The sequence below is a fragment of the Oncorhynchus clarkii genome, chromosome 27, assembly GCF_045791955.1.
Source record: "Oncorhynchus clarkii lewisi isolate Uvic-CL-2024 chromosome 27, UVic_Ocla_1.0, whole genome shotgun sequence".
Lineage (NCBI taxonomy): Eukaryota > Metazoa > Chordata > Actinopteri > Salmoniformes > Salmonidae > Oncorhynchus > Oncorhynchus clarkii.
The window spans coordinates 22,519,057-22,532,567 of NC_092173.1; the positions used below are offsets into that span (position 1 = coordinate 22,519,057).

Consider the following 13,511-nt stretch of genomic DNA (forward strand, 5'->3'; position numbering starts at 1 on the left):
GACCTGCTGGATGGCCCTGATCCTAGCTGCTGCGACCTCCTTCATCCATGCAAGGCACTCTGGGAACATGATTCCCATCACAATTACAACAACATACTTTATCTTACTCTTCAACTACTACATATTTATTCCTTCGACAAACACTTGCCACGTGTCCAAACTTTTTATAATTGTAACACTGCAGCGGCTTCTGTACATATGGTCTCACCGCATATCTCACATACCCAAGTTTTACATAAGTTGGTAGAACTACTTCATGAAACGACAGTAAGACCGATAGGCTTCGCTCCTTCTTTCCGTTTATCAGACAATTCAAGGGAAGTGCATCTACCACTCCTGGAATGTCCACACAGCCTCTATGTCCAACGAGACACCAGAGATGACACATTTAACCGGTGCCCTACTCTGAAAATCATAGCTTTCCACATCATACGTCAACATCTTGTTGAGCCGCAGAGCTTTCTCCTTTTGCACTTTTGAAACACACAAAATCAACATCATACCACTCCTGGTCACTCTGAACGATTCCACTTTATCTAATTCGTCCTTCACCATCTTCGAGACTGCAAACTGGTCACCCCAAAACATATCCTTGCTTGTGAATCACTCTCCAACCATAAACTGCTGTTCATTTCCAACTTTAGCCCTTTTACTCCACTGTTCTTCACCATCGTCCACTCATTCTCACCAACTGTACTCGCGACAAGAGAATCGCACAATACTTCCGCTTCTGCCATTGCTCCTCCAGTCATCCCCCGGACTCCCTCATACTTTGCTGTGATAGATGCAGGAGTTTGTGTTCACTGGCTGCGTTGAGTGCGTTCACACAGGCTGCGTTGTGTGCGATCTGATTGGTCAAAATACTAATTTGTGGAAAAATATCAGAATTGGGTTTATGTCTCATATAGAAATAGTTTAGAGCCCTTTCGATAACTAAATTACTGTTAAAGTTATTGGACAACTTCATGTTAGATTTATTTGAACCATTTTGTTATAATTAAAAAATGACAGAGTAGACCTAGAGCCACATATTTTATTCTAATATGGCTATGGCTCTGAGTGGGCCTATACGTCATAACACTGGAAGGAAAAAGTCATTTTTGTGTGTTAAGTGCCTCGAGACAGTCTGTAATGTACAGAACCTCACAGGGCAAGAGATAATGTTGAACAAATAAATATTTCTTCATTTTGTCTTAACAGTCCAATAGCCTACTGTATGTATTTATGTTGCTTTCCATGTATGTTCTTAACTTATTATACTATAATTACATCAGATTATTGCAGGTGAATCCATCATGACTTCACTATGTCCTCTATTCTCACTGCACTAGATATGTAGCCCATTATTAATTTCTCTTATCCTGCTTGCCTTTCTTCTCTATTTTTAATGAAGACAGATGACTGATAGACCTTACAGTAAAATGCTTACTTATAGGCCCTTAATCAACAATGCAGTTTTAAGAAAAATACCAAAAAATAAATAGAAGTAACAAATAATTAAATGCAAATAGTCTGGGTAGCCATTTGATTAGCTGTTCAGGAGTCTTATGGCTTGGGGTTAGAAGCTGTTAAGAAGCCTTTTGGACCCAGACTTGGTGCTCCGGTACCCCTTGCCGTGCGGTAGCAGAGTGAACAGTCTATGACTGGAGTATTTGACAGTTTTAGGGCCTTCCTCTGACACCACCTGGTATAGAGGTCATGGATGGCAGGAAGCTTGGCCCCAGTGATGTACTGGGCCGTGCGCACTACCCTCTGTAGTGCCTTGCGGTCGGAGGCCGAACAGTTGCCATACCAGGCAGTGATGCAACCAGTCTGGATGCTCTCGATGGTGCAGCTATAGAACCTTTTGAGGATCTAAGGATCCATGCCAAATCTTTTCAGTCTCCTGAGGGGGAATAGGCTTTGTCGTGCCCTCTTCACAACTGTCATGGTGTGTTTGGACCATGATAGTTTGTTGGTGATGTGGACGCCAAGGAACTTGAAGCTCTCAACCTGCTCTCAACCTCCACTACAGCCCTGTCGATGAGAATGGGGGCGTGCTCGGTCCTCCTTTTCCTGTAGTCCACAATCATCTCCTTTGTCTTGATCATGTTGAGGGAGATGTTGTCATCCTTGCACCACACGGCTATGTCTCTGACCTCCTGCCTATAGGCTGTCTCACTTTTGTCAGTGATCAGGCCTACAACTGTTGTGTTGTCTGCAAACTTAATGATGGTGTTGGAGTCGTGCCTTGCCATGCAGTCATGGGTGAGCAGGAAGTACAGGAGGGGACTGAGCATGCACCCCTGACGATCCCCCATGTTGAGGATCAGCGTGGCAGATGTGTTTTTACCTACCTTTACCACCTGGGGAAGTCCGGTCAGGAAGTCCAGGATCCAGTTGCAGAGGGATGTGTTTAGTCCCAGGGTCCTTAGCTTAGTGATGAGCTTTGAGGGCACTATGGTGTTGAATGCTGAGTTGTAGTCAATGAATAGCATTCTCACGTAGGTGTTCCTTTTGTCCAGGTGGGAAAGGGCAGTGTTGAGTGCAATAGAGATTGCATCATCTGTGGATCTTTTGGGGCGGTATACAAATTGGAGTGGGTATAGGGTTTCTGGGATAATGGTGTTGATGTGAGCCATGACCAGCCTTTCAAAGCACTTCTTGGCTACAGACGTGAGTGCTATGGGTCAGTAGTCATTTAGGCAGGTTACCTTAGTGTTCTTGAACACAGGGACTATGGTGGTCTGCTTGAAACATGTTGGTATTGCAGACTCAGTCAGGGACAGGTTGAAAATGTCAGTGAAGACACTTGCCAGTTGGTCAGTACATGCTAGTAGTACACGTCCTGGTAATCCATCTGGCCCTGCGACCTTGTGAATGTTTTAAAGGTCTTACTCACATCAGCTACAGAGAGAGTGATCACACAGTCGTCCGGAACAGCTGATGCTCTCATGCATGCTTCAGTGTTGCTTGCCTCGAAGCGACCATAGATGTAATTTAGCTCGTCAGCTAGGCTCGTGTCTCTGAGCAGCTCGTGGATGTGCTTCCCTTTGCAATCTGTAATAGTTTGCAAGCCCTGCCACATCCGACGAGTGTTGGAGCCGGTGTAGTGCAATTCAATCTTAGTCCTGTATTGACAATTCCTTATAAGCAACCCTTGCTGTGTCTACTACATATATCAATTACTTTGTGTATATTGAATAAGAGAAACTCATGGGACAGGCTCATATAAAGTTGTTTTAAACACGCTATAACCTCGGTCCAATGGTAGAATGACGTTATGGCTTTTTAGAAATATTACTCACTGAAGATCAAATGACAGAGCAGTCTTTGATGAGGGCTAGGTTTCCATGGTGGTGTTAAAGCTGGAAAGTCTAATTAGACTGAAACTCTCACCAGTTTTGCGATGAACTCGGATTGTAGGATTTGCGTGTCTGTTGGGCCAGGTTGTGTTTAGAAGGTGATCTGATAGAGACTGTAATATCTGGCAGATCTCACAACTCACCTAAGCGACCTTGGAGATTTCAGAACACTATAAAAAAAACATTCTCCTAAAGCCCAGAGGATGAACCTCAGGGACATAGGGTCAGCTATAGTACAGTGTAAGAGCATGACATAATCTCACGAAGCAAATTTTTGAATGACCTTAAATTACCTTAAAAGGTGGTTTTAACAATATATTCTTCTTATTAAAAGTCATGACTCAAGTGGAACACATGGCCATGTAGGACATGTGTTAGATGGTAATGGTTTCATGATATGTATGGATGTAGGATCTTAATATACTACAAGTTTCATTTCCTGGAAAATTCTCTGCAACAAAAGTAATCAAATTAAGATCCTATATCTGTATACAGATGTAGGATCTTCATGTGATCACTCTTTTGTTGCTAAGAATCTTTCATTTCCACTTAAATGTTAGACTTGATTTGCCTTTGTCACGCCCTGACCGTAGATTGCTTTGTATGTTTCTATTTTTAGTTTGGTCAGGGTGTGATGTGGGTGGGTATTCTATGTTTTGTTCTATGTTTGTATTTCTATGTGTTTGGCCTGGTATGGTTCCCAATCAGAGGCAGCTGTCAATCGTTGTCTCTGATTGAGAACCATACTTAGGCAGCCTGGTTTCACCCTTGAGTTGTGGGTAGTTGTTTTCTGTTTTGTGTGTATCACCTGACAGAACTGTTTCGTTCTCGTTAGTCCTCGTTGTTATTTTGTTTAGTGTTCAGTTTTGATTAAATTTGCAATTGTGAACACGTACCACGCTGCATCTTGGTCCTCACCTTCTTCCACCTATGACGATCGTTACAGCCTTAAAGAAAAATTAATCAACCCCTACAAAAAAATCCACATAATAATTCACAGTTCCTGTTGCTGCAGGATTATTTTCCTGCTTTAGTAAACTGGCTCAAATTGAGATCCTACATCTGTCCATTTATTGTGTTCATGGCCATCTAATCCGATTTGTTCTCAATGGCAGTTGTGTTCTTGTGTGCGCTTCATATTTCATTACAGCCCAGGGTCATCATATGGACAGATGCTAATGAATAGCAGATTCCCCTTGTCTGTTGTGTGCAGAAGGTTTTGTGACCAGCAGTGGCCTGGCGTCAATCTAGCACAGAGCGTGGCATTTGAGGGAAGCATGCTATCAATACACTGATGCTCTATTGGGGTGCATAAAGTATTATGGGGTATTGACAAACAAGCAAACACATGTTAAACACACACACACAAGGACAATGCACACATACAGATCTATGATCTGAATTTGGTCACCCTGTTGCAGGAGAACTTTCCCGCAATGCAGGAAATGTTAAACTTGTAGTGTATTTGTGGTTTAAAAAGGCTTCTGAAATGTGTAATTTCACACACACAAGAAAACATTGATCCAAGGCAGAAATACGCCAGACATATTTCATGAGTAGCCTACAACATGACACACTGCTCTTCATAAGTGAATCAATGCAAACACCAATGTTATCTTGCTAGTAACTTTAGATATTATGCTCTTTATATTGTATGCCATTACATAAGCATGTTATCTTACAAAAAATTAAAAAGCTAAAATTATGTAACAAATAGCCAAAAGCATGTTATGTTACAAAAACATTCTCTAAAGTTGCCATTTAAATTCTGTTCTAGAGGTGTTTCAGGAGAGATAGGTTAATGGGTGAGGAACCAGAGAGCCCCTGATCCTACACTCACACTAGGCCCCAGCTCATCTGGAGAGAATGCCTTGAAGTAGCCCAATATTAGACCTCTGATTAGTTATTTCATTAATCTGGGGTATAATATTGGGCTTTGAAGAAGCCTGTCAGATCAGGTTGAGAATCACAGTATGTTCCCAAATAGTATTCTGTCTGATGACAACACATAACAGCCGATGAAGCTGTTAGGGAGATGTGGTGTAAAAATGTATCAAAAACATAATATTGTAATAACTTCTAAATTGGGACCATTCTGGTCGCAAATGCTCTTAAATATTTTGCTTTGCGACCTGGAGTTTTGATTTCACCCACATAACACATTAATTGAATGGCAACATACACAGAAAGCCCAATTCTGATTGTTTGCCCAATTATTGGCAAAAGAGCTGATCTGATTGGTCAAAAGACCAATTAGTGGGAAAATATAAGAATTAGGCTGGTTGTGTAAACTCAGCATATGTTTGTGTGGTTGGAAGCAAGCAAAGTTGTTCAATTGCATAATTTAGTGTCCTGTGCACTCTTTCATTTTATATTATTATATGAGTGGCACCACTGAATTTTTTCAATGGAGGAGAGAGAGGACGGAAGAGAGAGGACGCAGGAGTTGAGCAAATCAAATTAAGAAAAGGGCATTGTATCATTTCACCTCACCCGTGAGAGTTAAGAGGAAATTCTGCAATTTTCAGAAGACAGTAGAAGTTGATAAAAGTGCTTCAGGAAGTTATAAAGTAAAACGTTGGTCATCAGTATATAGACCATCTTTTCTTAATTGCTTTAGTTTTAAAGATTAAATGATTAAGGAGGCTGTTATATATTTCACATAGGTTCAGGGGCCAATCACAATGGGAATACAAAACAAAAGATTGGTAAATGCATTTAAAAAATCAGACAAATCACATCATGTTTGCTTTGTATTCCCATTGTGATTGGTTCATTGACAGGGGCAATATGTAGTTTTATATTTAAATCTTATCTATTCTGTTTGCTCCTCAATTCATGCACCTTGGTTGGATCTAGGAGAGTGAGGTAGAGGCAATGTTAAATTTACTTCACTTACACCTGAGAACTACGAACACACTGCCAAGTCTCGTCTGATGATGCTTCGCTGTACCAAGAGTATTGTAATGAAACAGCAGGGAGCAGGTCTCGAACCCTCGACCTTCTAGCCTGAGGTCTGGTGCGCTATCGACTGTGCCGCAAAAGCATGCTCGTGCGGCGGGGACGATTTCCGCGCTTATAAACCCAGGGTCGTTACATACAGTTTTAATCTACTTGCGGGTCGCTAACTATTTGTTTGATAGCAAAACAACCTTGTCCAGTCATGTTACCTTGCTGGCTAATAACCTGGTAACTAGCTTCAAAATAAGGATTCATATAGACCTAGTGTAGGCCATATATAAATCAATTTAAATTCATCTATTTTCTGGTGATCCTAAATACTGTTTGGTGTCCTCCTAACTTTTGTTGGGAGCACCAGTGCTAACAATGACAAAAGTTAATTTGGAGCTTAATTTAGAGTTTTTGTAATCAAAAGTCATATAATTTAATGTTAAAGACTTTCAAAATAAAACTTCCAAGTCTAAGTAGGTCCAAACTACACCATAAACTCTTCTGTTAAAATCATTGAATTAATTTTACCCTAAGTGATACCCTGTGCATCACATTGACCTACACACAGCCCTGCATTAGACCATGCAGACCAGACGTGAGTTGACTTTTATGTCCATGTGAATGTAGGCCGCGGCCTGCTCTCCTCAGCACCTGATGACAGCTTAATTCCCAGGCCGGGCCCCCTGCTGAGGAGGCCGTTTGTGTGGGATGACAGACGGAGATCAGGCCAAGGGGAGATGAGTGGGAACCCTGCGAGCCCGCTCAGGTTTCGTGCACCGTGAAAAGATTTGTCCAGGCCATTCACCTCTGATGGAGTTTCCCATGTTCTGCTGGGAAGCACTTTTTGTTGAAGTGTTTCCATAGCGAGTCCCCATTTCTCTCTATCTCTGCGTGGGCACGCACATATGCACTCACTCACGTATGCACGTTGGCACACACACATTTTGTGGAGAGAGCTGGCCCGTCCATTCGGTTGTTTGCTGCAGCCGAGACCACATGGAGCACCGGTGAGCTGGTCACTACACAGACCAAGGTAAGATGGGTTCAGGCCCAGAGCAAGAGGATAAGAAAAATAAGGGAACAGGATAAAAAGGGGTTGGGTGGTCTTGGAAAGAGGGGACTTGTTAGAATAGTTAGGGGACTAGAGTAAAAGAAAAGAGGGGCAGTAAGGTGACCAGGGCAAGAGGGTTTATGTTATGAGGAGGTCTAGACGTGAGGTGTTGGAGGACTTTGGGGGCTTGAAAGGGCTTTTAAATAACTTGAAGGTACAGTACAGTTTCAGACATTCTTGCAACACAATAGACATTTTGAGGGTTATAAGTTGTGACATTCTGAAGGATGGAAATGTGTGAACCTCGCTCTCTAGGTGGTAAGATGGAGCGCTTATGTTTGATCCTCCTGCTGATGGGTAGGACCACTTCAGTCTTGGCACAGTTTAATGGATACAACTGTGATGCCAACTACCACAGTAGGTTTCCCGGTGAGCATGACAGTCATTTCATCTCTATGTAAATGATCCTCTCAAATAATTTTCACTTATTCTTAGGTCTGAGAATTGTTGTTAGAATTACTGTTTATCCTTTATATCTCTCTCTCTTTAGCGGAGCGCGACATCAGTGTGTACTGTGGGGTTCAGACCATGACCTTGAAGATTAACTTCTGCCCAGTGCTGTTCTCCGGCTACACAGTTGCAGATCTGGCGCTCAACGGTCGCCATGGCGATACCCACTGCCGGGGCTTCATCAATAACAACACGTTCCCCACGGTAGTACTGTTCAGCATCAGCCTCAGCACACTGGAGGCCTGCGGCAACAGCCTGGTGGTGAGGAACACACACACACAGACGGACACACTCGCGCACACACATATACAGTTATGCTTTGTACTCACACAGGTGTATGACCAGCATAATGTAATGTGTTTTATAATGTGGGAGCACGTCTTGCTTGAGTCTATGGTAGGTGTTGTACCAGATTGTGTATTTAGAGACAATGTCCCTGTCCTCAGGTCACAACATCCTATGGGGCTAATGCCTACAGGAACATGTCACTGGTGCAGATTGGGAATATCTCAGGGTACATCGACACTCCAGATCCGCCATCCATCATCAGCTATCTGCCCGGCCTGATGTACAAATTCAGCTGCAGCTACCCCCTGGAATACCTGGTCAACAACTCACAGCTGGCATCGTAGGTGCCTGTCATAAACACCTGAAGAGCTTATTTTGAAAAAAACTGAAGTATTGAGTACATAAGTAGGGATATTTCAGTATTTTCATATTCAGTGCAGACTTCAATAAACAGAAATTCAAAAAGCAAAAGCATGTTTACCTGTCTGAACTGTACTAAATTATTTGAACCTTTTCTAGATCATCTGCTGCAATATCAGTGAAGGACAGCAATGGTACCTTTGTGAGCACATTGAGTATGATCCTTTACAATGTGAGTACACAACATCAGTGTCAGACTTCATAACAGGTCCCTCATAGTAGGAATCCAATGTCAAATAATAGCTAGAACATGCTCCCGTCAAAATACCAAACAAATGACGAGACATTTCTATTAGGTAGAAATAGACATATAATACAAATAAAAACTTGTTTTTATTCATGGACAAAATCATGTTTGTGCAGGACTCAACCTACAACCAACAACTCTCTATCCCAATGGCCGGACTGGCTTTGAAAACACGAGTGTTTGCTGCAGTGAAAGCCACAAACCTGGACAAACGGTGAGAGAAGGAGATCTTCAGATATTAAAAAGTAATATTTTTTGTTCTAGTTTCTATTATTCACAATACAGATGGGGATATGATCTGAGAAGCACAAAGATTTCCAACATAATGTGAACAGAAAACTATGATTCCGCCATGATACATGCTGTTTTCAAAACTAATTGAATAGCTGCAACCTGCTGGGACTTTCTCTCACATAACCTGGATGGCATAGAATTCTTATAGTAGTCAAGTACAACTGCACTATGTCATGCACAGTATGCCATACACATACGCTATAATTTAAGACCAATCCTCTATGCCCCATACCAATTCAGTTCTATCCTCTTTGGTTCATTGCCATTCAGCTGTCCTCTATGACTGTGTGAAGGCGCCAGTGGTGGTGCTAAGAATGTCTGATCTGTCCTGTTGTGTTGTGTGGTTAGATCTCTATCCTGTATCAGCCCCGTACTGTTTTGTCTCTCTCTAGATGGAATATCTTGATGGACTACTGTTACACCACTCCCTCAGGGAATCCCAATGATGAACTGCGCTATGACCTTTTCTTTGGGTAATCACGCTTTTTCTCAAATGATGCCTGGATAAACGACAAAAGTGTCCCATTACCCATTCACCCTCAACCACTTATCATAGAGGCCCTACAATGGGTTCTCATGATGACTGATAGGACATTTTTCTCATTGAGCAGTTAAAACAGGTCTAGATGTTTCAGTAGTTTCAGTGCATTTTGTGTGTGTGTGTTTGTGTGTGCGTGCATGCTTGCGTGCGATGCTCTTTCCAATCAGCTGCTATAAAGACCCACAGACCACTGTTTTTGAGAATGGGAAGAGTCAAATGGGTCGTTTCGCCTTCGAAGTGTTCCGTTTCGTCAAACACAGACACCAGAAGATGTCCACTGTGTTTCTGCACTGTGTCACCAAGCTGTGTCGGGTAGATGACTGTGTCCTGCTCATGCCGGTAAGAACATTTGACACCTTACCAAATGATGTGTTCAACATCAGCACAGTCAATAGGGTGAACTACAATGCTCTGCAAATATCAGAAAACATGTACCACCTATCTTGTCTTCTGATCAATATGAAGCTTCACATAGTCCAGTAATACCTGAGCACAATTTACTATTCCCTATTGAATACAGTATCTTATAAAGGGGTATGTGTCTGTCATTTTATATTGATCTAATATTGCCAGATCTGTGGGCGTCGGCGTAGAAGGGACATAGAGGATAGCCTGGAGTCTCGGCCGTCATCTGGGGATGCCATCATCACCGCTGGACCCATCATCACCAGGATTGGTACGCAGTACACCTCTTCATCCATAACCACTTCAACTTAGACTATAGTTTTGTCTGACTTTAATTAGATTATTTTGATATCCATGATATAGTTGTAGATTAAGTATTAAAACTGTATGATGTGATGTAGCCTATACACGATAATCCCTTTCGATTATATACTGTATAGTCTTGAAATATATTGATGGAGGGTGAGGTGGGATTTGACAGTATAATCAGTGGTTATTCAGTACATTTTACATAAAAATAAATGGTTGTTTTCCTCAATAATGTTGAAACTATGAAAGCATCAATGATTGATTTAGTTTCTTTTCAGATGAAACTCCAACAAATAACTCACAACTTGGTAAGCTCTCTCGCTTTGTCACTGCTTGTGCAATGCCTTGAGAGGTGATATATTTTTCTAATCGATAAACTCTATGACCTTTAAACATTATTTTTACATTATTGATACATTCTCTAGCTTCAAAAGAACATTTTGACATCCATGGATTTACAGCGGAAGTGACTCATACACGTTTTACCACTAACTGTGGTAATTTTAGCCTATATCAGTGAGTATTTGTGTCGGCCCATACTTACTCTTTGTGTGTTTGTGTGTGGTAATCCAGCTTCATCGAGTGGCCCCTCCCTAACGTTGAACCCAGTGACCAGTGCTCTGCTGTCGGGCGTGGTCATTCTGGGCGTGTTCAGTCTGGGCTTCTTCCTGCTCTCGCTCCGCCTCCTCCGCAGACCCCCCCTCCCTACAACCACACCATCAGAAGCATGGAACCCTGGCTTCAAATAAACCTTTGGTGTCCGTGTGCTCTCTCTCTCTCTTTCTTTCTCATTCTCATTATCGCTCTCATTCTCCCCCTCACTTTTTTCTCTCTCTCTCTTATCCATCTAACTATAACTAATACCTACAGTATGTATTTGCACGGCAATTAGAATAGGCAGGTGCATATAAGCTCCCAGTAAAGATAACTGTGATCTAAAATAATGATTCTAGAGTAAGAGGTTTAGCCACGAGCAACAGTTTCACTCTGTAACTATAAAGTAAATAGATCAATACATAATAGGAGCAGTTATTGTAGAGTGGGACCTGTATTTCCTGAAATGTATACTTAGGTACTCTATCTTTCCTGAACATGTACTTACTCTCTGTTTCTTACTTACTCTTATCCGGCAGCTGTAACAGTCACTGTCATGCCAAACTCTCAGTCACATACTCACATGTACATACACATAGTCAAACGCATATTGATACTGTAAATAGTTAATTCCTCCTTTGTGTACAAGGGTACAGTATATGTTCAATAACACTTTAATGAATTGTTTTCGTGTTCTTTATTTTGATCTATTGATAGACCAGTGTATTGTTTTTTACAGGTAGTGTGTAATAAAACTGACCCAGGTCAGTATGTAAGGCTCATTTCCCATCTATTCAATACCTTAGTGTCTTTTTGTCATCAATTGGGGCAGCAGGGTAGCTAGTGGTTAGAGAGTTGGACTAGTAACTGAAAGGTTGCAAGTTCAAATCCCCCAGCTGACAATGTACAAATCTGTCGTTCTGCCCCTGAACAGGCAGTTAACCCACTGTTCCTAGGCTGTCATTGAAAATAAGAATTTGTTCTTAACTGACTTGCCTAGTTAAATAAAGTTTATTTTAAAAAACTATTTGTAATTGCTTGGCACAGGATCAGTTACATTAAAGAAATGAAGGGTCATACAAATAACTCTGACACACGGTGATGACTGCTACTATCCTCTACAAAGACCAACACCAAAATGTTACTTGTTGTAGCTATGTGATTTCTATAACATACTACCTGTCTTAAGTATAGTACTAACACGTGAGGAGAATTGAAGAAGTCATACATTTTATATGTATGATCAGGATTAATATTTATATACCATATGTACTTATTGGTATTCATTATGGCTGAAATATTGACTTCCACATAACTTGAATATTTGTGACATCAATGCTTAATTAAAAAAATAACATTTCTTGCTCAAGTCAGGACTTCAGCCTATGTGCATTTTTTATTTGAGAATGATGTGTTTTTTCCCCTTTTTAGGGAATTTGCTATTTGACCTTCACTGATGTGGAAAGTTTAAAAAAGAAAGCAAAAAATGTACTGTAATTGCCTAACTTCGTATTATGTGTTTAAAGTTATAATTATGTTGAAAGGAGTTGCATGTGGGGGGTTATTTTTCAAATAAATCTTTTACATATCAGTCTGCCTAATGATATTATTTACTGGCCATATTTATAGTGTATCAGAATTATTTTTAACACTGATGTTGTGCCATGTTTTAAACTTCAAGCTAGAATTCAATCGAACCTGATTGTGTCTTTTACCCATGGTCAAATAAAATCTGAATAAGTGCACAGGCAGTCTGTAAACAAAGATACAGCATACATATTGCTATTTTTGATTGTATTCCAGCAATTGCAATTAAATTCTATGATGATTGTGATCTATTTTCCTCCATATTACAGGCATATGGTCGCAGTGGCCTGCTATCACGTCTAACTCCATGCTAATTGTCGAAATGTAACCTACACAACAATCCTGTAATCTGGGCCCTTTATTGTGCTAATCCCATATTTCAGCAGCTATTATACATTATATTCTCTGTCCACAATGGCCGCCGATGACTGAGAGGAGAGAAATGAGGGCAGTCATCACCCTCTGGATTTACTATCTTTGATAAGCTATTATGCTTTTTTTTTCTTGGACATTCAATATTCAACCCAAGTTCAGGTCACTGCCAGGTCCAAACCCAGGCTGCGTTTAAACAATAAGGCCTGAGTAGGTGTGGTATATGGCCAATATACCGCGGCTAAGGGTTGTTCTTATGTACGACACAACACGGAGTGCCTGCAAACAGCCATTAGCCGTGGTATATTGGCCATATATCACAAACCCCAAGGTGCCTTAATGCTATTATAAACTGGTTACCAACATAATTAGAATAGTAAAAATTACTTTTCATCTGTAATGAAAAGCGCTATAGAAATTGTATTTATTATTATTGTTTATTATTAATCAGAATAAATGTTTTCCATTCCCAGGTGGCTCACCTGACAAGACCAGGTTACTTACTACCTTCCATCATGCAGTTCCATTCAGTCCCACTTCTGATTCCAGACCAAAGTAGAAGGGCCCCTAGATGTAGACATGATGAATAATATGTAT

At 41.0% G+C, this 13,511-nt stretch overlaps 1 protein-coding gene across 1 annotated transcript; it reads left to right on the top strand.

Annotated features, from left to right (window-relative positions):
• The first annotated feature begins 7,670 nt into the window (after positions 1–7,670).
• On the top strand, positions 7,671–11,110 carry LOC139386241 (zona pellucida-like domain-containing protein 1). The gene is made up of 10 exons (XM_071131734.1): positions 7,671–7,776; positions 7,898–8,118; positions 8,304–8,485; positions 8,665–8,737; positions 8,929–9,026; positions 9,499–9,579; positions 9,815–9,986; positions 10,221–10,323; positions 10,640–10,669; positions 10,935–11,110. Exons 1-10 carry the CDS (start codon positions 7,671–7,673, stop codon positions 11,108–11,110), a joined length of 1,242 nt encoding a protein of 413 aa, XP_070987835.1.
• The last annotated feature ends 2,401 nt before the right edge of the window (positions 11,111–13,511 follow it).

Coding starts and splice junctions, on each gene's coding strand:
- LOC139386241 (XM_071131734.1), top strand. CDS start 7,671: ATGGAGCGCTTATGTTTGATCCTCCTGCTGATGGGTAGGACCACTTCA. Junction 8,738..8,928: donor TGAGTATGATCCTTTACAAT/GTGAGTACACAA, acceptor ATGTTTGTGCAG/GACTCAACCTACAACCAACA. Junction 9,580..9,814: donor CGCTATGACCTTTTCTTTGG/GTAATCACGCTT, acceptor CTTTCCAATCAG/CTGCTATAAAGACCCACAGA.